This window comes from Anolis sagrei, chromosome 11 (genome assembly GCF_037176765.1).
Source record: "Anolis sagrei isolate rAnoSag1 chromosome 11, rAnoSag1.mat, whole genome shotgun sequence".
NCBI classification, from domain to species: Eukaryota; Metazoa; Chordata; class Lepidosauria; order Squamata; family Dactyloidae; genus Anolis; species Anolis sagrei.
This window is the reverse complement of record NC_090031.1, coordinates 29,795,488-29,821,234: the sequence shown is the minus strand read 5'-3', so window position 1 is coordinate 29,821,234 and position 25,747 is coordinate 29,795,488. Positions and strand designations below refer to the sequence as shown.

At 40.1% G+C, this 25,747-nt stretch overlaps 1 protein-coding gene across 2 annotated transcripts in view; it reads right to left on the bottom strand.

The window, feature by feature from the left end:
• The window catches only part of HIP1 (huntingtin interacting protein 1), a 51,679-nt gene that overhangs the window by 4,981 nt on the left and 20,951 nt on the right, over window positions 1-25,747 (bottom strand). For both annotated transcript variants that reach the window (XM_060756836.2, XM_060756837.2), the window contains exons 6-30: window positions 24,565-24,641; window positions 22,803-22,864; window positions 20,544-20,684; window positions 20,155-20,212; window positions 18,823-18,898; window positions 18,064-18,198; window positions 17,879-17,976; window positions 16,301-16,373; window positions 16,002-16,185; window positions 14,890-14,978; window positions 14,673-14,789; window positions 14,109-14,210; window positions 12,673-12,855; window positions 10,738-10,885; window positions 9,445-9,531; window positions 7,929-8,036; window positions 7,691-7,827; window positions 6,737-6,847; window positions 6,580-6,638; window positions 4,831-4,924; window positions 4,521-4,621; window positions 4,316-4,421; window positions 2,912-3,035; window positions 736-797; window positions 535-646 (exon numbers count right to left, since the gene is read on the bottom strand). In XM_060756836.2, the coding sequence (XP_060612819.2) occupies window positions 535-646; window positions 736-797; window positions 2,912-3,035; window positions 4,316-4,421; window positions 4,521-4,621; window positions 4,831-4,924; window positions 6,580-6,638; window positions 6,737-6,847; window positions 7,691-7,827; window positions 7,929-8,036; window positions 9,445-9,531; window positions 10,738-10,885; window positions 12,673-12,855; window positions 14,109-14,210; window positions 14,673-14,789; window positions 14,890-14,978; window positions 16,002-16,185; window positions 16,301-16,373; window positions 17,879-17,976; window positions 18,064-18,198; window positions 18,823-18,898; window positions 20,155-20,212; window positions 20,544-20,684; window positions 22,803-22,864; window positions 24,565-24,641 (2,644 nt within the window). The remainder of the gene's footprint in view (window positions 1-534; window positions 647-735; window positions 798-2,911; window positions 3,036-4,315; window positions 4,422-4,520; window positions 4,622-4,830; window positions 4,925-6,579; window positions 6,639-6,736; window positions 6,848-7,690; window positions 7,828-7,928; window positions 8,037-9,444; window positions 9,532-10,737; window positions 10,886-12,672; window positions 12,856-14,108; window positions 14,211-14,672; window positions 14,790-14,889; window positions 14,979-16,001; window positions 16,186-16,300; window positions 16,374-17,878; window positions 17,977-18,063; window positions 18,199-18,822; window positions 18,899-20,154; window positions 20,213-20,543; window positions 20,685-22,802; window positions 22,865-24,564; window positions 24,642-25,747) is intronic.

Here is a 25,747-nt window from a genome sequence, read left to right as displayed (position 1 = left end):
AGATCATGGCCATACAGCCCAAAAAACCTACAACAACATTTTCTCTCCCACCGACCCCATTTCATCTTTCACATTACTGGGTTGTGGTCTGAGAATACCCCAGGTATCAATTTCACTTCTACTATTTTCATTATCGAATCCCTTGTGGAAAAGATAGGGTCAATCCTCGATGAGGTACCAGACCTATCTGGAGAGTGTGAATATTCTTTTCTCAGTAGGTCATCACAACCTGTGGGGATGCCTGCTATAGATGCAGACAAAATGTCAGGAGGGAATGCTTCTAGATCATGGCCATACAGCCCGAGAAACCTACAACAACCCAGTGGTTCCAGCCACGAAAGCCTTCGACAATACATTATTATTATTATTATTATTATTATTATTATTATTATCGAAATATTATTATTATTGAAAATCAAAATCCTCTTTTCCATAGATGTTCTTCCGTAAAGGAAGGTTGAATTACTATTATTATCAATGATGACGATGATGATGATTGCAAATCGGCCTCCTCTTTCCCACAGATGTTCTCACCGTTCTGCTCCCAGCCTTCGGCCACTCCGGCCAGTTCGTAGTGCTTCTTGCGCAGGCCGCCCAGGCGCTGGCGCTCCTTCTGCAGGTGGCTCTCCAGCTCCAGGACGCGCACCTGAAGCGGAAGAAGGAAGGAAAGAAGGAAGGAAGGTGGAGACCTCCTCCCCCATTGCAATAAGCGGTCCCAGATGGGAGTCCATTTACCTGCGAGTCCATTTCCTGGCGCTTGATCTGCGTGAGCGTCATGGCGGAGAAGTCCATGCTGTCTGCAACAGGAGGGAAGCATTCATAAAAGAGGAAGGAAAGGGCACTAGTTCAGAACTCTGATGTGAGGTGCCACTGACTCCTCTTTTGGCTCATTAAGGAAAGGAAGGAAGGAAGGAATAGAAAAGGAGGTTGGAAACAAAGAGGGGAGGAAGGGAAGAAAAGGAGAAAGAAAGGGAGGTAGGAAACAGGGAAGGAGAAGAGTAAGAACAATAGGAAAGGGAGAGGGAAGGAAAGAAAGAAAGAAAGAAAGAGAAAAACAGAGAGGAAAAGAGGAAAGGGAGAAAGGAAGTAAAGGGAGGTAGGAAACAGGAAAGGAGAAGAGTAAGAACAACAGGAAAGGGAGAGGGAAGGAAGGAAGGAAGGAAGGAAGGAAGGAAGGAAGGAAGGAGAAAAAACAGAGAGGAAAAGAGGAAAGGGAGAAAGGAAATAAAGGGAGGTAGGAAACAGGGAAGGAGAAGAGTAAGAACAATAGGAAAGAGAGAGGGAAGGAAGGAAGGAAAAAAGAAAGAAAGAAAGAAAGAAAGAAAGAAAGAGAAAAAACAGAGGAAAGGGAGAAAGGAAATAAAGGGAGGTAGGAAATGGTAGAAGAAGAGGAAGAAATAACGATAGGGAGGAAAGGGAGAAGGAAGGAAGGAAGGAGGAAAGGGGGAATGAGGGAAGAGAAAAGGGGAAAATAATGATAGGGAGAGAAGGGAGAGGAGAAGAAAAGAAGGAAGGAAGGAAGGAAGGAAGGAGGGTGGTAGGAAAAGGGGAAGGAAGGAAGGGAAAAAGGAGAAATAATAGGGAGAGAAGGGAGAGGGAAGGAAGAAAAGAAAGAGAGAAGAAGAAGGGAGGTAGGAAAAAAGATGGAAGGGAAAAGGGAGAAATAACAATAGGGAGGAAAGGGAGATGGAAGGAAGAGAAAAAGGAAGGAAGGAAGGAAGGAAGGAAGGAAGGAAGGAAGGAAGGAAGGAAGGGGAAAGAGGGAAGGGAAAGGGAGAAATAACAATTGGGAGGAAAGGCAGAGGGAAGGAAGGAAAGAAAGAAGGAAGGAAGGAAGGAAGGAAGGAAGAAAAGGAGGGAGGAAGGAGGGAGAGGGAAAGAGTGAACGGAAAGGGAGAAATAACCATATGGAGAAAAGACAGAAGGAAGGAAGGAAAGAATGAAGGAGGGGAGGAAAGAAGGGAGGGAGGAAGGGAAAAGAGGGAAGGGAAAAGAGAGAACGAAGGAAGAGAAGAAAGAAGGAAGGTAGAAGGGAGGTAGGAAAAAGAGGGAAGAAAGGAAGGGAAAAAGTAGAAATAATGATAGAGAGAAAAGGGAAAGGAATAGAAGAAGGAAGGAAAGAAAGAAAGAAAGAAAGAAAGAAAGAAGGAAGGAAGGAAGGAAGGAAGGAAGGAAAGGAAGGAGAAAGAGGAGGAAAAAAGGAGAAATAATGATAGGGAGGAAAGTGAGAGGGAAGGAAGAGAAGAAATAAAAGAAGGAGGAAGGGAGGAAGGAAAAGGGGAAAGAGGAAAGGGAAAAAGGAGAAATAACGATAGGGAGAAAAGAGAGAGGGAAAGATGGAAGAAAAGGGAAGAAGGAAGGTTGGAAGTAGGAAAGGAAAGAAAAGAAAGAAAAGTAGGCAAAAGAGAGGGAAAGAGAAAAGGGAGAAAGAAAGACAGGAAACAAGAAAATAGGGAAAGAAAAAAAAGAGAGAAATCAAGGTAGGGAGGAAACAGAAGGAAGAAAAAGTAAAGGAAGGAAGGAGGAAACATTGAGGGTTGGAAGAGAAGAAAGGGAGAAAGAAATGCAGGTAGGAAAGAGAGGGAAGGAGAAAAGGGAGAAAGGCAGGTAGGAAATAGAGATGAGAATAAAGGAGAGAGAAAGCAAGGTAGGAAACAGAAGGAAGAGAAGAAGGGGAGGAAGAAAGGGAAGGGATTGATAAGGTGTGTCCTAGTGCTTTGCACCTGAGACTACGGCTAGGGAAGTCACGCTCTCTCAGCCCCAGAGGGAGAAGACAAGGGAGATTCCCCTTGGAATGAATCTTGACATTGAAAACTGTGAAAGGATCACCGTGGGGGAGCTTTGAGCCTGAAACGCCGTGAAGGCCCACGACAACAACAAGGACAACAACAAGGACAACAACAACACTGACCGGTCTCCTGGGCCTGGGACTGGGCGGCCTTGGTGGAGGCCACCACTCCAGCCGTGGCCTGATTGACCCCTCGGGAGGCGGCCTGGAGGCGGCGCAGGTTGCCACTCTCCTTGTCGGCCTTCACCTGCAGAAAGAGGAAGCAATTTGTCTATAAAAGTCCCATGAAGGTTATCGAATGCCTTCTCTGCATCCAAGAACATCGGCACTCCTTGCTGGTCTTTATGCCCCTGTAGATATTCTATAGCATTTAGTACTATCCTCATATTATCCTTAATTTGTCTTCCTAGCCAAAAAAAAAAAAAAAATTAAAAAAATCTAGGCAAACATTAAAAATAAATATAATAATAATAATAATCTCATGTTCTTATTTTCTCTTCCAGCTCTTCTTTATTGAAGTTTACTCTTACTATTATATTTATTCATACCCCGCTTTATCTCCCCAAAGGGGACTCAAAGCAACTTGACATAAAAGCATCACTATACAATTATTATTATTATATATTGTTATTACATTTATTTATACTCTGCTTTATCTCCCCAAAGGGGACTAAAACAACTTGACTTAAAAGCGTTACTACACAATAATAATAATAATAATAATAATAATAATATATTCTTAAGGTATTTATTTATACCCTGCTTATCTCCCCAAAGGGGACTCAAAGAAGATCGACATAAAACATTACTATACAATTATTATTATTATTATTATTATTATCATTATTATTATTATTATTTATACCCTGATTTATCTCCCCAAAGGGGACTCAAAGCAGGTTGACATAAAACCATTACTATACAATTATTATTATTATATATTGCTGTTATATTTATTTATACCCTACTTTATCTCCCCAAAGGGGACTCAAAGTACCTTGACATAAAAGCATTACAATACAATTTAAATTATATAATCATTATTTTATATTATTATGTTATAATATATTATTATTATTATTTATATCCTGCTTTGTCTCCCCAAAGAAGACTTGACAAAACAGCATTACCATACCATTTAAATTATATAATTATTGTTATATAATATAATAATAATAATATACATTATTATTAATACCCTGCTTTATCTCCCCAAAGGGGACTTGACAACAAGCACTACCATACAATTTAAATTATATTATTATTAGTTATATATATATATATATATATATATATATATATATAATTATTATTATTATTATTATTATTATTTATACCTTGCTTTATCTCTCCAGAGGGGACTTGACAAAAAAGCATTACCATACAATTTAAATAATAATATTATTGTTGTTATATAATATAGATTATTATTATTATTATAATTATAATTATTATTACCCTGCTTTATCTCCCCAAAGGGGACTTTGTGCAGCATTGAGCATGCAATTTAAATGATCTGAGTCTAACCTTGGAAGCGGCCACCAACTGCGCAGTGCTGGCCGCGATTTCGTGGGAACAGACCATCAGCTCCTCAAACTTCCCTTTGCCCTGCAGAACCAGGTCGGCGGCATCCCTGAAAAGAGGGCGGAGCGTCGGGGTCCTTCCTTGCCAAGCCCCGCCCCCTTTGAGACCCCCCCTGAACCCTCAACACCCCCCCCCCCGAAGTACTTACACCATGAGGGTGGCCCCCCACCCAACGGCCTTGGCGGCCGAGATCAGGCCCTCCGTCCAGCGCGAGTTCCGGGCATAAAACTCCTTTGGGGAGGCCGCCCCCTGCAGGGAAGAGCAGCAGAGGGACATGAGTCGGGAGTGTGATGCAGCAGCAGAGAAGGCCAATGCCATTCTCCTCTGCATCCATAGCAGCCTGAGGGTAATCCTATAGGCTATAGCTATGATTCTATGGAGGGAGGTCATAGAGACTAGGGCTTGACGACCGCAATAGCATTGGCCCCGATGTGGAAAGGAAAAGGAGGTGGACTCACCCTTCCGCTCTCCACGATTTCCCGCTGGAGGTCCTTGGAGGCCAAGACTAGAACCTGGATGGCCTGCATGAGGCCCGTGCAGGAGCCCAGGATCCTAACAAGAGAGTATGAGGAATAGGATCAGACTCATAGAGCCTCACGGGCAATCTAGTCCAACCCATCTTCTGCCAAGTAGGAAGACAGAATGACTATGTTATTATTGTTTTTATTAAATTCATAGAGTTCAGAGAGACCCCTAAGGTCATCCAGCCCAACCCACTTTCTGCAAAGCAGGAAGAGAGAACAATAATAATAATAATAATAATAATTATTATTATTATTATTATCATCAGACTCATAGAGTTGGAAGATGACCCCCTTCTGCCAGGCAGAAAACAGAATTCCTATCTTATTATCATCATTATAGTCATCATCATCAGGCTCATAGAATTTGGAGGGACCCCTAAGGCCATCTAGTCTAACCCCGTTCTGTGAAGCAGGAAGAAAGAATGACATTATTATTATGATGAGATTCCTAGAGTTGGAAGAGACCCCCAAGGTCATCCAGTCCAACCCACATTCTGCCATAAAGGAAGACAGAATAATAATCATCATCATCATCAGACTCATTGAATTGGGAGGGACCTCTAAAGGTCATCCAGTCCAACCCTTCCGATGATGATGATGATGATAATGATTATTATTATAATCATGATCAGACTCATCAAGTTGGAAGGGACCTCTAAAAGCCATCCAGTCCAACCCCTTCCAATGATAATAATAATAACTATTATTATTATCATCAGACTCATCAAGTTGGGAGGGACCTCTAAAGGCCATCCAGTCCAATCCCCTTCCAATTATTGTTGTTGTTGTTGTTGTTGTTGTTGTTGTTATTATCACACTCATCAAATTGGGAAGGACCTCTAAAGGCCATCCAGTATAACCCCTTCCAATGATGATGATGATAATAATAATAATAATAATAATAATTATTATTATTATCTTTATCAGAATCATCAAGTTGGGGGACCTCTAAAGGCCATCCAGTATAACCCCTTCCAATGATGATGATGATAATAATAATAATAATAATAATAATAATAGATTATTATTATTATCTTTATCAGAATCATCAAGTTGGGGGGACCTCTAAAGGCCATCCAGTCCAACCCCTTCCAATGATAATAATAATAATAATATCAACTATTATTATTATCATCATCATCATCAGACTCATCGAGTTGGGAGGGACCTGTAAAGGCCATCCAGTCCAACCCCCTTCCAATTATTATTATTATTATTATTATTATTATCATCATCAGACTCATCGGGTTGGGAGGGATCTCTAAAGGCCATCCAGTCCAACCCCCTTCTGATAACAATAATAACTATTATTATTATCATCATCATCATCAGACTCATCAAGTTGGGAGGGACCTCTAAAGGCCATCCAGTCCAACCCCCTTCCACTTATTATTATCGAGGCCTTTGGGGGGAAGCTCCTGAAGATAATAATAATAATAATAATAATAATAATAATAATAATAATATATTATTATTATTATTATTATTATTATCATCATCATCATCATCATCAGACTCATCGAGTTGGGAGGGACCTCTAAAGGCCATCCAGTCCAACCCCCTTGCCAAGAAGTAGGAAAGTTGCACTCAAAGCACCCCAGACAGAGGGCCATCCAGCCTCTGCTTAAAAGCCTTCAAAGAAGGAGCCTCTTTATTTAAAGCCCACCATCGAACGAGACCCACCTCTCATTGACCTCCAGCTTGACTCCAGTGTCCCCAGCCCGTGACTTGTTCAGCATCTCCTGTTTCATTGGGGGAAAGAGGCCTCAGGGTCAGTGGTTTTTGGGGGGGAGCGATACGTCCCAAGCCCCTCCCAGACCCCCAACCCTTGACTCCTGACCTCGATCCTGGCGGCTGCTGCTTCAATGGCCGCCGCGGTGGCCGCCATCTCCTGGTCCACCAGGTCTCCCAGTCGCTCCTGCTCCACGTCGAGGCCTTTGGGGAGAAGCTCCTGAAGAGAATGAATATATATATATAATTTACTGCATTATAAAAAGGGAATTCAAAGTGGCTTCCAGATTGTCAATATTCAATGCCACATTAAACATAAAAACATACAATAATAAATTACAATATACATTAAAATCATAAAAAGTCATAAAAACAATTATATTAGTATCTAGTACTATTATCATCACCACCACCTATTAATTATTATTATTATTACTATTATTATGAGTTGGAAGAGACCCCAAGTGGCCACCCAGTCCAATCCAGTGCCATGAAAGAAGATTGACTATTATATTAGGTAAAGGTAAAGGTAGTCCCCTGACATGAAGTCCCGTCACGTCTGACTCTGGGGTGTGGTGCTCATCTCCATTTCTAAGCCAAAGAGCCAGCGTTGTCCGTAGACACCTCCAAGGTCATGTGGCTGGCATGACTGCATGGAGCGCCCTTACCTTCCCGCCGGAGCGGTACCTATCGATCTACTCACATTTGCATGTTTTCGAACTGCTAGGTTGGCAGAAGCTAGGGCTGACAGCGGAAGCTCACACCGCTCCCTGGAATTGAACCTGCGACCTTTCGATCAACAAGCTCAACAGCTCAGTGCTTTAACCCACTGCGCCACTGGGGGCTCATTATATTAGTATCTATTATTATTATTCAAGGCAATAATAATAATATGAATAATTATAATTCATAATAATAATAATAATAATAGTATCTATTATTATTATTATTATTATTATTATTATTATTATTATTATTATCCACATCATCACTACCATCTATTATCATCATCATCATCATCATCATCATCATCTATTATTCCTTCTTCCAGGCAAGGACTGACCTCTCCAATGTGGGCGATGTGCTGGAGGCACGTCCGGAGGGCGTTGAGGTCCATCTCCTCCATGGCCTTCTGGTCCTCCAAACACCCCAGGAAGGCCAGCGCCTTGGCCCCGCACTCCCGGCCGGCCTCCAGCAGCCCTGCACAAGGGGGAGGAGTCACAAAGGGGATGGGCCACAAGGGGGAGGAGTCACCAAGAGGCCTCGCCTGTGTTTCCCCGCCCCAAAGAAAGGTCACTCACGGTCAGCGGGCTCCATGGGGGTCATGTGTGAAGTGGCGCTGGCCTGCAGGATGGTGTCGCCCAGAAGGTGGGCAAAACGGGAGACGCACGGCAGCAGCAGGCTCACATCTTGGCAAAACAACAGCAATAAATACAACAATAATAACAGTACTGAACATAATAATAATAATCATCATCATCATCATCATCATATTAATAGTATGAATAATAATTGTAATAATACTACTAATAAGAGTAATGATAGTAATGTCTGGAATGATAGTAAAGTGTCTGGGATTCATCTCTTCCCAAGGCCCTAGGATATTAGAGGAATTACTATTATTATCATGATTACTATTGTTTTTATTATTACTATTATCATTATTACTATTGTTGCTATTATATTGTTATTAATACTACTACTATTAATAATATTACTGTTGTTATTACCATTCTTATTACTACTAATAGTAATAACATCAGTAATATTAATAATACTAGTAGTAATAACAACAGTAATAATAGCAAAAATAGTGGCGCTGTAATCATGATAACAATAGTAATCATGATAATAATAATAATAAAAACAATAGTAATCATGATAATAATAGTAATGCCTCTAATATCCTAGGGCCTTGGGAAGAGACGAATCCCAGACACTTGGCGCTAATGTGCATATGTGCTGTACATGTAAATAATGATAATAATAGTAATAATAGTAAAAATAAAAATAATAGTAATATTAATTTTAATGATATTAGTAATACTACTATTACTACTAATAGTAATAATATAGTAATAATAATATTAATTTTAATGATAACAGTAATATTACTACTACTAATAATAATAGGGGCAATAGCAACAACTATATCTGTAATAGTAATAATAATATTAACAATAGTAACAATAACAGTAATACTTAAAACAGTAGTAGTAATGGTAGTAGTAATAATAATAGTAAAATAATAATAATAGTAACAACAACATGTAACATGTTTTTGTTCCTGAGTTATAAATGTCAGTTTCTATATATTATACATAGATAGATACATAGACAGCTAGATAGACAGACAGATAATAGAGAAGTAATAGAGATATGATAGATAGAGATAGGTATACATATATATATATATAGAGAGAGAGAGAGAGAGGAAGAGAGATAAGTAGGTAGAGGGAGGGAGAGATGTTAGGTAAATAATAGATAGAAATATGATAGACAGAGATAGGTAAATATATATATATAGAGAGAGAGAGAGAGAGATGTAGGTAGGTAGAGATGATAGGTAGATAAATAATAGATAGATAGATAGATAGATAGATAGATAGATAGATAGATAGAATCCTACACTTGGAAATGAACCCAATGGTCATTCAGTCCAACCCCTAAGAGATAGATAGATAAATAAATAGATAGATATTATTATTATTATTATTATTCTCTATTATTCTTGAGGCCTATAATCCAGGGCAGCAAAAAGGAAGCCAGCAGGAAGTCACCCATCATTCCCTGAAGCTGGACTTGGCAAAGCCTCACCTGATTGGTCAGCAAGGTACTGACCACAAGCCTCCTCCAGCCGGTCAGCGCCTTCGGAAGCCGCCACGGTCCGGGAGAGAAGGTAGTCTGAAGAGAGACAGAGAGAGAGAGAGAGTGGAAAAGCTACTCTGGACATCAGAAGGACAGTATCTCACTGGTACTCCCGCTCCCCAGGCAGGAAGACAGATTTACTATATTATTATTATTATTATTATTATTATTATTATTATTATTTTACTGATACAAAAACACAGTATATCACAGCAAATGAGATCTATATGCTGGATTTCGTATCACAAAATCACAAGTCGAACACTTCCCAAGCGTCTAGGACTGTGTGATGTATTTTTGAATGATGTGCACGGATCCAAGTTATTATTATTATTAATAATAAATTTATAATGTATTATTAATAGTTTATTAATAAATTTATGATCTATGCATTGTCGAAGGCTTTCATGGCTGGAATCACTAAGTTCTTGTGGGTTTTTTTCGGGCTCTATGGCCATGTTCTAGAGGCATTTCTCCTGACGTTTCGCCTGCATCTATGGCAAGCATCCTCAGAGGTGAGGAACTGGGAAAAAGGGTTTATATATCTGTGATCTATTAATCATATTCTATGATTAATAGATCTATTAATTTATGATCTATTAATCATCATTATTATTAATTATTATTATTACTATTAATTATTATTATTAGTAGTAAATTATTGCATCTAGGATTGTGTGATGTATTTTCAAATGATGTGCACAGATCCAAGTTATTATTATTATTAATAATAATAAATTTATAATGTATTATTAATAGCTTATTAATAAATTTATGATCTATTAATCATAATTATTAATTATTATTATTACTATTAATTATTATTAGTAGTAGTAAATTATTGCATCTAGGACTGTGTGATGTATTTTTGAATGATGCAAGCAGATCCAAGTTATTATTATTATTATTATTATTATTATTTGTAATAATAGGTTTATAATTTATTACTAATTATTGCTAGGTATTAATAATAATAATAATAATAATTTTATATTATATAATATTATTTATTATATAATTATATATTATATAATTATACAATATATTATATAATTATATATTATATAATTATACAATATATTATATAATTATAAATTATTAATAAACTTATAATTTTTATTAATTAATTATTGGACCCATAGAGTTGGAAGGGACCCCAAGTGCCACCCAGTCCAAACCGCTTCTGCCAGACAAGAAAATAGATTTATTATTATTATCATTGCTATTTTTCCTGCTGCTGACCTGCGGAACTGGTGCATCCGGCGTGTGCGGGGTCCTCCAGGCGGTTCAGGGCCTCTTGCACCACTTGCTGGGCCTCTTTGGCGGCGCAGCAAAGCAGGGCCCACTGCTGGTCCAGGAGCCGCTGACGGAAGGCCTCCGCATCGCTTTCCTATGGGCAGAATAAGCCAGAATATGAAGGGCACCCCTGCGCATGTTTAGAAACCTCTACTGGGAAAAAACATCATCGCAGCCCTATTTTTCCTGTTGCACACCCAATAAATCTATCGCTTTGGATCTCCTCGCTTCTAGTGTCTGATTGAAACAGAGATAATACTTAGGGTTTTTAGGCAGCACCCAGCCTGAATGATTATGCAGTGATTTGAACCTCTCTGGGGATTTATTAAGCCACAGCTGGATGGCCATCTGTTGGGAGGGCTTTGACTGTGCCTTTCCTGCCTGGCTTAAAGGGAGTTGGGCTGGATGCCCTTTAGAGGTCCCTTCCAACTTTAGGATTCTATATTGCAGAATGCAGTGTATTTATTCTATCCTATCTATAGCTGGATGGTCATCTCTTGGGAGAGCTTTGGCTGTGTCTTCCTGCTTGCATGGAAGGGGTTGGACTAAATGCCATTTGGGAGGGGGGTGCTTCCAATTCTAGGAATCTATGACAGATATATCATAGAATATAGTGTAGTTATCTATCATCTCTATGGCTGGATGGTAATCTATTGGGAGGCTTCCTTCCCGGCTAAAGGAGGTTGAGCTGGATGTTCTTTGGGGGTCTCTCCAAACTCTAGGATTCTATGATAGATATAATCAACATCATCAACATCATCATCGGTCTTGCAACAACAACAACAACAACAACAACAACAACAACAACAACAACAACAACAATAGATTCCCAACAACAACAACAACAACAATAATAGATTCCCACAATACTACTACTACTACTAATAATAATAATAGATTCCCACAATACTACTACTACTACTACTACTAATAATAATAATAATATATCCCACTTTAATCATCATCATAGAATATATCATAAATATATCAAAGAGTATAGTGTATTTATCTATCGTATCTATGGCTGGATGGCCATCTGTTAAGATGGCTTTGATTGTGCTTTTCCTGGCTGAAAGCGGTTGGGTTGGATGACCTTTGGGGGTCCCTCCCAAATCTAGGATTTTATGGTAGATAATAATAATAATAAAAATCATATAATGTATCATAGATAGCTATATCATATAGTGTATTTATCTATCATATCTATGGCTGGATGGCCATCTGTTAAGATGGCTTTGATTGTGCCTTCCTGGCTGAAAGCGGTTGGGTTGGATGCCCTTTGGGGTTCCCTCCCAAATCTAGGATTCTATGATAGATAATAATAATAATAATAATAATAATAATTCATAGGATGTATCATAAATAGATATATCAAAGAGTATTTATCATATCAATGGCTGGATGGCCATTTTTTAAAATGTCATTTTGATGATGTTGTTGTTATTTGTTGTTTATGTTTTGATTTTATTGCTGTAATATGTTGTCCGGGCTTGGCCCCATGTAAGCCGTTCCGAGTCCTCACAGGGGAGATGGTGGCGGGGTATAAATCAAGATTATTATTATTATTATTATTATTATTATTATTATTATTATGGCCATCTGTTAAGATGGGTTTGATTTAATAATAATCATAGAATATATCATAGATAGCTATATCATATAGTGTATTTATCGTATCTATGGCTGGATGGCTATCTGTTGGGAGGGTACAGACTGTGCCTTGAGCTGGATGCCCTTTGGGGGTCTCTCCCAAATCTAGGATTCTATATGATAGAATACATTGTATTTATCTATCACATCTATGGCTCAATGGACATCTGTTGGGAGGGCATAAAGAGGTTGGGATGGATGTCCTTTGGGGGCCCCTCCTTCCATACCTACCTTCTCCTGGAGGCGGCTCCGCAGCTCCTGGGCAGCCTCGCTCTGGCTCTGCAGGCTGGCCTTCAACTGCTGGACCTGGGCTTCCAGGTCGGCCGCCTGCTGCTCCCTCTGGGCCACCGTCTCTGCCAAAGCTGAACGCTCCCCCTGCAAGGCGGCCATCAGGGTGCTCTGCTCCGCTTCCGACTGGGGAAAAGACACGCCCCTTTTATGCAAACGCCCCTCTCTTCCTATCCCCTTCCTTCACAGGGACACACCCCTTTTTATTTAAATACCTCTCTATTATTATTATTATTATTATTATTATTATTATTACTATATTTCATTATACCCTGCTTTATCTCTCCCACAGGAGCCTCAAAGTGGCTTAACATAATAATAATAATAGAGGAAAATAATAAATGTAATAACAAGAAAGTAATAAATGTAATAATAATAGAGTAAAATAAAATGTAATAATAACAATAATAAAGAGGAAAATAATAATCGTAATAACAATAACAAACTAATATAATAAATATAATACTAATAAATAGAGTAAAATAAATGTATTGATAATAATAGAGTAAAATAAGAAATTTAATAATAACTATAATAGACTATTACAAATATAATAATAAATATAATAATAATAAATAGAGGAAGGTAATCAATATAATAATGATAATAATAAATAGAATAAAATAAGAAATGTAATAATAACAAGAAAGTAATAAATGTTATAATAGAGTAAAATAAATGTAATAACAATATTAAATAGAGTAAAATAAATATAATAATAACAATAATAAATAAAGTAAAATAATAAATATAATAATAACAATAATAGAGTAAAATAATACATTTAATAACAAGAAAGTAATACATGTAATAATAATCAAGAAAAATAAATGTAATAATAACAATAATAAAGAGGAAAATAATAATCTTAATAACAATATCAAAGTAATAATAAATATAATACTATTAAATAGAGTAAAATAAATGTAATGATAATAATAAAGCGTGAAATAAGAAATGTAATAATAACAAGAAAGTAATAAATGTAATAATAGAGTAAAATAAATGTAATAATAACAATAATAAAGAGTGAAATAATAAATGTAATAACAACTATAACAGACTAATATAATAATAATAATAAATAGAGTAAAATAATCACTGTAATGATAATAATAAATAAAATAATAACTATAATAATAACAATATTAAATAGAGTAAAATAATAAATATAATAACAATATTACATAAAGTAAAATAATAAATATAATAATAACAATAATAAATAGAGTAAAATAATAAATGTAATTAAAATGTGAAATAATAAATAACTTTGACTCGAGTATAAGCCAAGAGGCTTATACTCGAGTATATACAGAATGTACTTATTTGAACAAAGTCTTTTGTAACTTTTAAAGCCTGGCACAAAGAGAGAATACCTGTGCGCTGGAGTCCAGGGTGCCCCGCATGGCCTGCACCTCCTGCCGGCTGGACAGCAACTCCCTCCGCAAGGCCTCCAGGACTTCCGCCTGCTCCTGGGTCTGAAACCAAACAAAGCGGGCAAGAGGTTATTATTCTTCTTATTATGTTTATGTTTATTTATACCCCTTTTTTGTCTCCACAAAGGAGACTCACTTCCCCACCCCAACCCAAGACCCATACCCCTCAGCACGAAAAATTTGGTCACAGTAATAACAACAATAACAACAATTCTGAATGCCATCTAGTGGCTGTTTTTGGCATTGACTGGGAAACATGAAAGAAGCCCTGGTCTCCATCATTGCTTCTTAAACTCTGTGGATGGCCACCTAATGGCTGTTTTAGACGTTGTTTCCGGATCCGTAGTTCTCTGACAAAGAATTTACCTCACGAACAAAGGGGGAAGGCTTTATTTCTAATAGCATACATTGGGGTACGAAACAAAATTCCAACTGACAGTTTCTTTCCCTCACTTCTATTCCTCACCTTGGCCCCTCCACTTCATTCCACGAAAACCAACTCACTTTTCGCTGGACCTGTTCGCTCAGCCGGTGGAGGGAGTCCTCCACCTCCCTCTTGTCCCGCTCCGCCTCCCCTTGGACCTGCCTGGCCACCGTCACCTGCTTGGTCACCTCTGCGTTCTGAGCAGATGAGAAGAGAATGGCTTTATCCCCCTCCCTGTTGGACTGACCCTTCTCGCGGACACGCCCCTTCTTATTCAAATGCCCCTCTCATTCCTACCTTGCGCAGGAGCTCCGCATGACTGTGCACCAGCCCGCTGTACTTCTCCTTCAGCTTCGCGTAGCGCTGCTCCATCGCCTGCGCTTTCCCTGAAAGGCAAACCATGTTTACACATTGCAGAGGATGTCCTACGGAAGAAGATTCCACATTGGGAACATTAGGAAGGACCTCCTGACCTGTTCAACAGGGGAACTCTCTGCATTGGAGTTCATTGATGCTTTGAAGCAGAGGCTGGGTGGCCATCTGTTTGGGGTGCTTTAACTGTGCCACCCTGCCTGGCAGGAAGGGGTTGTGCTGGGTGGCCTTTAGTGTTCTTCCAACTCCAGGATTCTATTATTATTATTATTAATCATAACCATAATAATAACAATAATAATAGGGCAGGGGTTGGAATGGATGGCCCTCAGAGTCTCGCCCAACTCTGGGATACTATGAATAATGATGATAATAATAATAATAATAATAATAACAACAACAACAACAATGTAGGGGTTGGGTTGGGTGGCCCTTGGGGTCCCTTCCAGCTCTAGGATTTCATGATATACCTGGCATATATATAATTTATAGCCATCTATTTTTGGCTAGGTGGCCATCTGTCGAGAGGGACTGGATGGTGTCTTCCTTCATGGCAGAATGAGGCTGGACTGGATGGTCCCATTCAGCTTTAGGAATTCATGATATACCATACATATGCGTCTCTCTCTCAATCATGTCCATAGCAATATATCTTTAGCTGGGTGGTCATCTGTCGAGGGGGATCAGATGGTGTCTTCCTTTATGGGGCTGGACTGGATGACCCTTGGGGGTCCCTTCCAGCTCTAGGATTCCATTATATACCTGCCATATGCCTTTCTCTCTCAATCATATCTATAGTCATCTATCTTTGGCTGGGTGGCCATCTGTCGAGGGGGATCGGATGGTACCCCTAGGCGAATCCCAGGGGTCAGCTGTGCCTGACTTCCTTCCTCAACTCAACCAACATGCTGCACAAGGAGATAGTCCTCATCAAGGGCAGAAATAGGCGGATGGGTGAGCTGGCAGGGGGAGCCCTTCTTTGGCCGAGTCCCCCCTGTGAGCATGGAGAGGGGCAAGGTGCCTCCCAAGCGACTCACGCTCGATCTCGGTGAGGCTGCGCTGGGCCTTCTCAGTGTCCTGGTGGCGCCGCTTGAGGTCGTCGGCCTCTGCGCGCAGGAACTCGCTTTCGTCCAGCGCCTGCTGCTTCAAGTGCCGCTGCTCCGCCAGCTCGGCCTCCAGCTCACTGATGCGCCCTCTCAGCTGCACCGCCGCACAATGGCTCTGGGGGAAGGAGGAAGCGAGGAAGCAGGGGCCCCTCTCCCCCTCTCTCTCTCTAGCGGGCGCCCACACCAGGAAGGCTCAATACAGGGGCGGCCTGCATGGAAACACCACTTACTTCCGCCTTGAAGTTGCTCAGCTCTTCCTTCAGGGAGCTGATTTCCCGGTGCAGCTGCTCAATCAGGCGGTCCCTACGAGGAGGAGAAAGGAAAGGAAAGGAGGGAGGGAGGAAAAGAGGAAGAGGAAGGAAGAAGAAAGAAGGAAAGGGGAAGAGGGGGAAAAGAGGAAGTGAAAGGAATAAAGGCAGGAAGGAAAAGGAAAGGAAAAGAAGGGAAAGGAAAGGGAGGGAAAGAAGAAAAGGAAAAAGGAAAAGGTGATAGAAATGAGGAAAAGGAATGAAAGGAGGAAGAAAAAGGGGAGGGTAAGGAGTAAGGAAAAGGAAAGAAGGGAGGAAGGAAAAAAGGAAGGGGAAGGAGGAAAAGAGGAAGGAGGAAGAAAGAAGGAAGGAAAAGGGAAGAGAGGGGAAAGAGGAAGTAAAAGAATAAAGGAAGGAAGGAAAGAAAAGAAGGGAAAGGAAATGGAAGAGGGATAGGAAAAGAAAGGGAGGGAAAGGAGGGAAGAAAAAGGAAAGAAGGATGGAAAGAAGGAAAGAAAGGGGAATGAAAGGAGGAAGAAAAAGCAGAGGGTAAGGAGTAAGGAAAAGGAAAGAAGGGTGGAAGGAAAGGAGGAAGGGGAAGAAATATGAAGGAAAAGGGAAGGAAAGGAAAGAAGGAAGGAAGGAACGCAAGGGAAGGGGAAATGATAGACAGGAGAAAAAGAAATGGGAAGGAAAGAATGGAAAGGAAACGAGGAGAAAGGAAATGGGGGAAAGGAGAGAAGCAAAGGAAAAGAAGGATGGAAAGAAGGAAAATGAAAGGAGGAAGGAAAGGGGGAAGATAAGGAGTAAGGAAAAGGAAAGAAGGAAGGAAAGAAAGGGAAAGGGTAGAAAAAAGGAAAAGAAATGGGAAGGAAAGAAGGAAGGGGAAAGAGAAGGGTAGGAAAGAAGGAAGTAAAAGGAAAGGGAAAGGAAAGAAAATAAAAAGGAAAGAAGGACAGAAAGCAGAAAAAGAAAAGGGTAGGAAAGAAAGAAGGGAAAGGGAAAGGGGGAGGGTGGGAAAGAAGGAACAAAAGGAAAGGAAAGAAGGGAAAGGGGAAAAGAAAGGAAGGGAAAGAGTGATGGAAATCAGGAAAAGGAAGGGGAATGAAAGGAGGAAGGGAAAGGGAAAGGAGGGTAAGGAATAAGGAAAAGGAAAGGAAAAGAAGGGAGGAAGGAAAGGAGGAAAAGAAAAGGGAAATAAAGGAGGAAGGAAAAGGAAAGGAAAAATCAAGGAAAATGAAGGGAAGGAGGAAGGAAGATAAACGGAAAGAGGAAAAAGGAAAGAAAAAAGAAAGATGGATGGAAAGGAGGAATAGGAAGGAAAAAAGGGAAGAAAAGAGAAAGGGAGGGAAAGGAGGAACAAAAAGGAAAGGAGGAAGGTAAATTAAAAGGGAAAGGAAGGGGAAGATAGAAAGGAAAAGGAAACAAAACAAAAGGAAAGAAGGGAAAGGAAAGAAAAATAAGAAAAGCAAATGTGGAAGGAAAGGAAGGGACGCAGTTTTGTGCGTGCCTCGCAGCGCGACGGGTCCGCCCCCCTCCCGCTGGGCCACCGGCACTCACTTCTCGTCCCGGCTCATCCCGTTTTGGGCGTTGAAGTTGAATGGCCCGCTGCCAAAGGAAGTGCCGAAGATGTCATCGAACTTGTTGTCAAAGAGGCTCTGGAGGAAGCAAGAGAGGGGGGCGCCTCAGGTCAATAGGAAGGGCTTCCGGGGAAGGAGGAAGGAAGGCAGGAAGAGGCTCCTCACCTGCTGGGAAGTGGTGTCCCCCTCCGCCAGGTCCATGATGGGCTCGCTGTCCGGGGATGAGGCCTCCACCGGGATGACCACCACTGGGCTGATGTGCTCCGAGAGGGCCGAGGCCCGCAGGAAGTTGGGGGGATTCTGGGAAAAGGTGGGAAGCGGCATTTGAATAAAGAGGGGGGCGTGTCCTTGAGAAGGAACTTGATAGGAGGAGAAGATAGAGAGCAATTTGAATAAAAAGGGGCGTATCCCTGAGAAGGAAAGGGATAGGAGAGAAGAGGGGTAATTTGAATAAAAAGGGGCGTGTCCCTGAGAAGGGAGGGGATAGGAGGGAAGAGAGGGACATCTGAATAAAAAGGGGCGTGTCCCTGAGAAGCATCAGTCTTAGGAAAGGGATTATAGTGTAATATATTCTAATTCTATAATTTTGAAATAAAATATTATTTTTTGAGAAACTGAAGGTCGCTTCTGGTGTGAGAGAATTGGCTGTCTGCAAGGACATTGCCCAGGGGATGCCCAGATGTTTTGATGTTTGACCATCCTTGTAGGAGGTTTCTCTCACGTCCCTGCATGGGGAGCTGGAGCTGACAGACAGGAGCTCATCCGCACTCTCCCCAGATTTGAAACTCTAAGGAAGGGGATAGGAGGAGAGAATATAGTGACAGGCAGGCAGAGAGGCCAATAGGGAAGGGTTTTTCCTGCCAACTAACTCATCTGCCTGCCCAAGTCCTCGATGAGGAGCACAAACATGCGCAGGACGTTCACCTCAGGAAGTTGTGGGATCTGAATCAGCCGCTTGAAATACTGCAGGTTGCTGGAGCGATAGAAGAGATCCTTCAGCCTGGAAAAGAAATAAGGAAAAGCGTCTTGGCCGCTGCATCTCTGCCAAGGCATGCCCAACAATAGGATGGTGCAAACAGCAGCTGGACTTGGTCCAAACCGGGATAATAACAATAATAATAATAATAATAATAATAATAATAATAATATAAACAATGACAATAAACAAGAACAATAGATATAATATTAAATATAATAACAACAATAATAAACAAGAACAATAAACAATGACAATAAACAAGAACAATTGATATAATATTAAAAATAATAACAATAATAAAGAAGAACAATAAACAATGACAATTAACAAGAACAATCGATATAATATTAAAGATAATAATAACAATAATAATAAACAAGAACAATAAACAATGACAATTAACAAGAACAATCGATATAATATTAATGTATTGTCGAAGGCTTTCATGGCCGAAATCACTAGGTTCTTGTGGGTTTTTTTGGGCTATATGGCCATGTTCTAGAGGCATTTCTCCTGACGTTTCGCCTGCATCTATGGCAAGCATTCTCAGTACCTCTGAGGATGCTTGCCATAGATGCAGGCGAAACGTCAGGAGAAATGCCTCTAGAACATGGCCATATAGCCCGAAAAAACCCACAAGAACCTAGATATAATATTAAATATAATAATAACAACAATAATAAACAAGAACAATAAACAATGACAATAAACAAGAAAAATTGATATATTAAATATAATAATAATAATAACCATAATAATAAACAAGAACAATAAACAATGACAATAAACAAGAAAAATTGATATATTAAATATAATAATAATAATAACCATAATAATAAACAAGAACAATAAACAATGACAATAAACAAGAAAAATTGATATATTAAATATAATAATAATAATAACCATAATAATAAACAAGAACAATAAACAATGACAATAAACAAGAAAAATTGATATATTAAATATAATAATAATAACCATAATAATAATATGGTTATTATTATTATATTTAATATAATAATAACCAAGAACAATAAATGATGATAATAAACAAGAACAAAAACAATGACAATAAACAAGAACAATAGACATAATATTAAATATAATAACAATAACAACAGATATTATATTAAATATAACCACAACAACAGACTCTGGTTGAGACCGCAACTACAGCAAGGCCTGCCATTCTCCCAGGCTGTGTTGTTGTCCTTTTATTTGCAATACGCCATATACAGTGATAGGGTTACATATATAAACAAACAAAGGCATACTTCTTGAACTGCTCCAGGAAGCGGTCTCGGTGGCCCTGGAGTGTGTCAGCCGGGAGGCCTAAAAAACAAGAGAGAGACACACACACACATCAGGATGGAGCAAGGCATTTAGGCCTCAGAAGTGGTGGAACTCAACCACATCCTGCACAAGCTTGTAGTCCTCATCAAGGACTCTGAAAGGCAGATGCATTAGTTGGCTTCCCCATTGGCCTCTCTGCCTGCCCATCACTCTGTTCCCTCCCTGTATCCCCTTCCTTAGGCTCACTCTTCTCAAGGACACACCTCTATTTATTCAAATGCCCCTCTCTTCCCTCCTCCTCTCCCCTTCCTTGTCAGACTGACACCCCCCTTTTTATTAAAATGCCCTCCCTCCTCTCTCATGGACTCACAGGAGTGGAGCTTGAAGAGGAGCTTGACCGTGTAGTCATAGAGGTGGCTGCAGTCCAGGATGACCTGGATCAGCGGGGCCAGGCGGCACTGACCGGTGGCCGTGACTGAGACCGAGCGAGACATGTCCAGCGAGCTGAAGACTGGGCGGCAGAAGCAGCGGGAAGAGAGAAGCCCACAAGCATCATCATCATCCTCAGTGTATATATGCCTGGTGTTGACTGGGTATTGGAGGTGACACTGCCTTTCTCTCCCACTCTTTCCTTCTTCCCTTGTTTTCCCTCATACACCTCCTTCCTTTCCCTTCTCTTTCTCTCCCTCCTCTCATACTTTTCCTCCTTTCCCTTTTTCCTTCTTCCAACTTCTTCTGTCTCCTTCCTTCCCTTCCCTCGTTCCACCCCTAAGAGGTCCTCACAATGTGCCCATGCTTCGCTTTGTGGATATTTCCTTTCTTCCCTTCCCTTCCCTTCCCTTCTCTTTCTTTCTTTCTTTCTTTCTTTCTTTCTTCCAACTCCCTTCTCCTTTCACTTCTTTTCCTTCTTTCCTTCCTGCTTGCTTCCTCACAATGAGTCCATGCTTCCCTTTGTGGACATTTCCTTTCTTCCTTTCCTTTCCCTTTTCTTTCTTTCTTCCTTTTTCTTTCTTTCTTACAACTCTCTCCTTTCTTCCTTCCTTCTTTTCCTTCTTTCCTTCCTTCCTCCCTCCCCTCCCCTCCCTCCCCTCTTTCTAGCCGTAAGAGATCCTCATAATGTGTCCATGGTTCCCTTTGTGGATCTTCCCTTTCTTCCCTTCGCTTTTCTTTATTTTTTTCTTTCTTCCCTTCCCTTCTTTTGTCCAAATTCCTCATCCTTTCCCTTCTTTTTCTTCCCTTTCTCCCTCCCTCCCTTCTTGCTTGCTTCCCTTTCCTTCCCTCTTTTCATCCCTAAGAGGTCCTCACAATGTGTCCATGCTTCCCTTTGTGGATCTTTCCTTTCTTCCTTTCCTTTCCTTTCCCTTTCTTTTTATTTTTTAATTTCTTTCTTCCCTTCCCTTTTCTTTCTTTCTTTGTCTTTTTTAATTCCTTTCTTCCCTTCCCATCTTTTTTTTCATCCATCTCCCTTCTCCTCTTTCTTTCTTTCTTTCTTTCTTGTTTGCTTCCCTTCCCTCTTTCCACCCCTAAGAGGTCCCCACAATGTGTCCATGGTTCCCTTTGTGGATTTTTCCTTTTCTTTCTTTCCCTTCTCCTTCCTTCCTTTTTTCCCTTCCCATTCCTTTCTCTTCTCTCTTTCCAGCCCTAAGAGGGCCTCACAATGTCTCTCTTTGTGGATCTTTCTTTGCCCCCCTTCCCTTTTTTTTCTCTCCCTCCCATCGTACCTTTTCCCTTTTCTTTTCCTCCCTCCCTTTTTCTTTCTTACGACTCCCTTCTCCTTTCTCTTCTTTTCTTTCTTTCTTTCTTTCTTTCTTTCTTTCTTTCTTTCTTTCTTTCTTCTTCCTTCCTTCCTCCTTCCTTTCCCTCTTTCCAGAAGGCCTCAAAATGTCTCCATGGCTCTCTTTGTGGATCTTTCTTTCTTTCCTTCCTCCTTTCCTTTCCCTTCTCTTTCTATCCCTCCCCTCATACCTTTTCCCCTATTCTTTTCTCTCACTTCCATTTTTCTTTCTTCTCCCTCCCTTCTCCTTTCCTTTCCATGCCCTCTTTCCAGCCCTAAGAGGGCCTCACAATGTCTCCATGGCTCTTTTACAGTTCTTTCCTTCCTTCCTTCCTCTCTCCCTCTCTTCCTTGCTATCTCTTCCTTTCCTCTTTCCCTCCTACCTTCCCTTCCTTTTTCCTTCCCTGCTATTCCTTCCTTTCCCCCTCCCTCCTCTTCCTTTCTTTTCCTTTCTTCCTTTCCTTCTTCCCTCCCTCCCTCTTTCCTCTCATACACATGTTGTTTTCTTTCCCAGTGACATCACAGAGGGCCACTTCACCTAGCAACAGACGTTGTAGTGCACACACATACATACACATGACATGATGCCACAAGAATGTGAATGTATATTATTGTTGTTTTGAACTGTTATTTTATGATGTTTTATACTTATTATCAATGTATTTGGATTGTTGTTTACATGATTCTAATATGTTGCAAGCTGCTTTGGGTCCCGTGAGGAAGAAAAGCAGGATACAAATAAAGATTTATTATGATGCTGATGTTTATGTATATGTGCGTCTGTGTGTGTGTATATCTGTTGCTGTTGATGAACAGCCTTCCCAAGAGACACTGATCCCTGGGAAGTAGCCTCACCTGTCTGGAAGAGGCTCAGTTCGCACTCCAGGTAGTCAAACATCTCCACAGTGAGCTGGAAACTGACAGAAAGAGAGAGACTCAGAACAGGCTCAAAACTACAGCTGAAAAAGGCACAGAAGGGGGTTGGACTAGATGGCCTTTGAGGTCTCCTCCAACTCTTTAGACTAATAATAATAGTAATAATGATAGATAGATAAATAGATAGATAGAGAGATAGATAGAGAGATAGATAGATAGAGAGATAGATAGAGAGATAGATAGATAGATAGATAGATAATATTATCTTCCTGCCTGGAAGAATGGGTTCGGACTGGATGGCCCTTGGGGGTCTCATCCAACTCTAGGAGGCCAATAATAATAATAATAATAATAATAATAATAATAATAGATAGATAATTATTATTAGGCTTATAGAGTTGGAGGAGACCCCAAAGGCCATCCAGTCCAACCTTATTCTTCCAGGCAGGAAGATAATATTATCTATTATTATTATTATTATTATTATTATTATTATTATTATTATCTTCCTGCCTGGAAGAATAGGGTTGGACTGGATGGCCTTTGGGGTCTCCTCCAACTCTATAAGCCTAATAATAATAATAATAATAATAATAATAATAATAATAATAATAATGTAATTCTATCTTTCTGCCTGACAGAAGATGGTTGGACTGGACAGCCACTTGGGGTCTCCTCCAACTCTTGGAGCCTAATAGAAGAAGAAGAAGAAGAAGAAGAAGAAGAAGAAGAAGAAGAAGAAGAAGAAGGGTAGTTAGATAATATTATCTTCCTGCCTAGAAGAATAGGGTTGGACTGGATGGCCATTTGGGGTCCCCTCCAACTCTAGGAGAATAATAATAATAATAACAACAACAATAATAATATAGTGTTCGGCGTATAATCCCATACAACAGTCCACAAAGTGATCTTGTTTGCTGTGTACTAATCTTGTTGTTTTTCAAATAATAATAATAATATAGTAATTCTATCTTTCCTTCCTGGCAGAATGGGATTGGATAGCCTTTGGGGGTCTAAGAGTCTATAATAATGACAATCCTAATGCTAAGAATAATGCATAACAATAATATCATCTCCCTGTCTGGTAGAAGGGAGCTTGGACTGGATGCCCACTTGGGGTTTCCTCCAACTCTAGGGTTCTAATAATAATAATAATAATAATAATAATAAGAAGAAGAAGAAGAAGAAGAAGAAGAAAAAGAACTTTATTGTGGTCCATGGACCCACAATTGTAAAATAAATAATAAACATATGAGAGTTTATAGATCCCTCGTAACCAGGGAAATATACTATACAGACGGATATTACACAGTGTTAGGTAATAATAATAATAATAGATAGATAGATAACAGAATGTGGATGAACTAAATGGCCTCTAGGGGTCCCTTCCAACTTACAGGACCCTAATAATAATGATAATGATAATGATAATAATAATAATAATAATAATAATGTAGTAATTGTATCCCAATTAATATAGTAATTTTATCCCAATGGGTTCCCCCAAAACAAAGGGCCATGGTAATAATAATAATAATAATAATAATAATAATAATAATAATTAGATAACAGAATGGGGGTGAACTAGATGGCCTCTAGGGGTCCCTTCCAATTATAGGACACTAATAATAACAATGACAATGATGATGATAATAATAATAATGTAATTGTATCCCAATGGATTTCCCCAAAGTAAAGGGCTAGGGAATAATAATAATAATAATAATAATAATAATAATACAAGTTGTTGACGTCGTTCTCGCCCGTCTCGTCCAGCTGCCTGTCTGACATCTGGAGGTTTCCGGGGAAGCGGGGGTTCTGGGCAAGGGAAAAAAGGAAGAGGTTACGCAAGGACAACAGAGAGAGGAGTGCCCACCTCTCAGCTGCAAAAAAATGCCTAAGCCTGGGCTTCCTTTCCTTTCCTCTTTGCCCAGGGCTCTCCCTCCCTCCCTCCTTCCTTCCTTCTCTCTCTCTCTCTCTCAGAACAAACAGAGGCTCCGCCAGGGCCAGGCTTCCTCTTGCTCCGTCCAGACGGATTCCTTTCTATAAATACTCGCCTTCCCTCCCTCCGCTCCCAAAACACGGGGCACTGCCACGGCCAGAATGCAAAAGCCGGTGGCTCCACACCCAAATAACACACTGATGTGGTTGTTGTTACTGGGTGCTTTCGAGTCATTGCCAGCTTATGGGGCTGCCCAAAAAAAGAGAGGTCTTTGCCTTCCTCCAACACACCTGGCCATTCCAACAATAACAATATCAATAGTGCTACGAATAATAATAATACTGATGGCGCAAGGCAGGCAAAACGTGGTTTAATACTAGTCTCTTTTTCTATCTATTCATCCATCCATCCTCTTTCTTTCTTTCTTTCTTTCTTTCTTGTCTATCCATCCATCCATCCATCCACTCGTCTCTCTCTCTCTTCCTCTCTTGTTTGTCTATCTATCTGTCTGTCTGTCTGTCTGTCTGTCTGTCTACCTACCTATCTATCTATCTATCTTTCTGTCTATCTATCTATCTATCTATCTATCTATCTATCTATCTATCCATCCATCCATTGATCTATCCAATATCTCTCTCTCTTATCTATCCATCCATCCACGCATACATCTATTCACTTGTCTACCCATTCTCTCTCCCTCTCTCATCTGTCTCTGACTGTCTATCCATCCGCAATCTCTCTCATCTATCTTTCTATCTATCTGTCTATTTTTCTATCTATCAATCAACCAACCAACCTACCAACCTATTATCCCATCTCTTTCTCTCTGTATACCCATCTATCTGTCTATCATCTATCTACCTACCTATCTTCATACCTACCTTCCTATCTATCTATAAAAATCTCCAGCAAGCCTGCAAAGAATGAGGACGTACGTACTTCACCAGTGCCACAAATGGACGGCAAAGCAACAGCTCCCCTG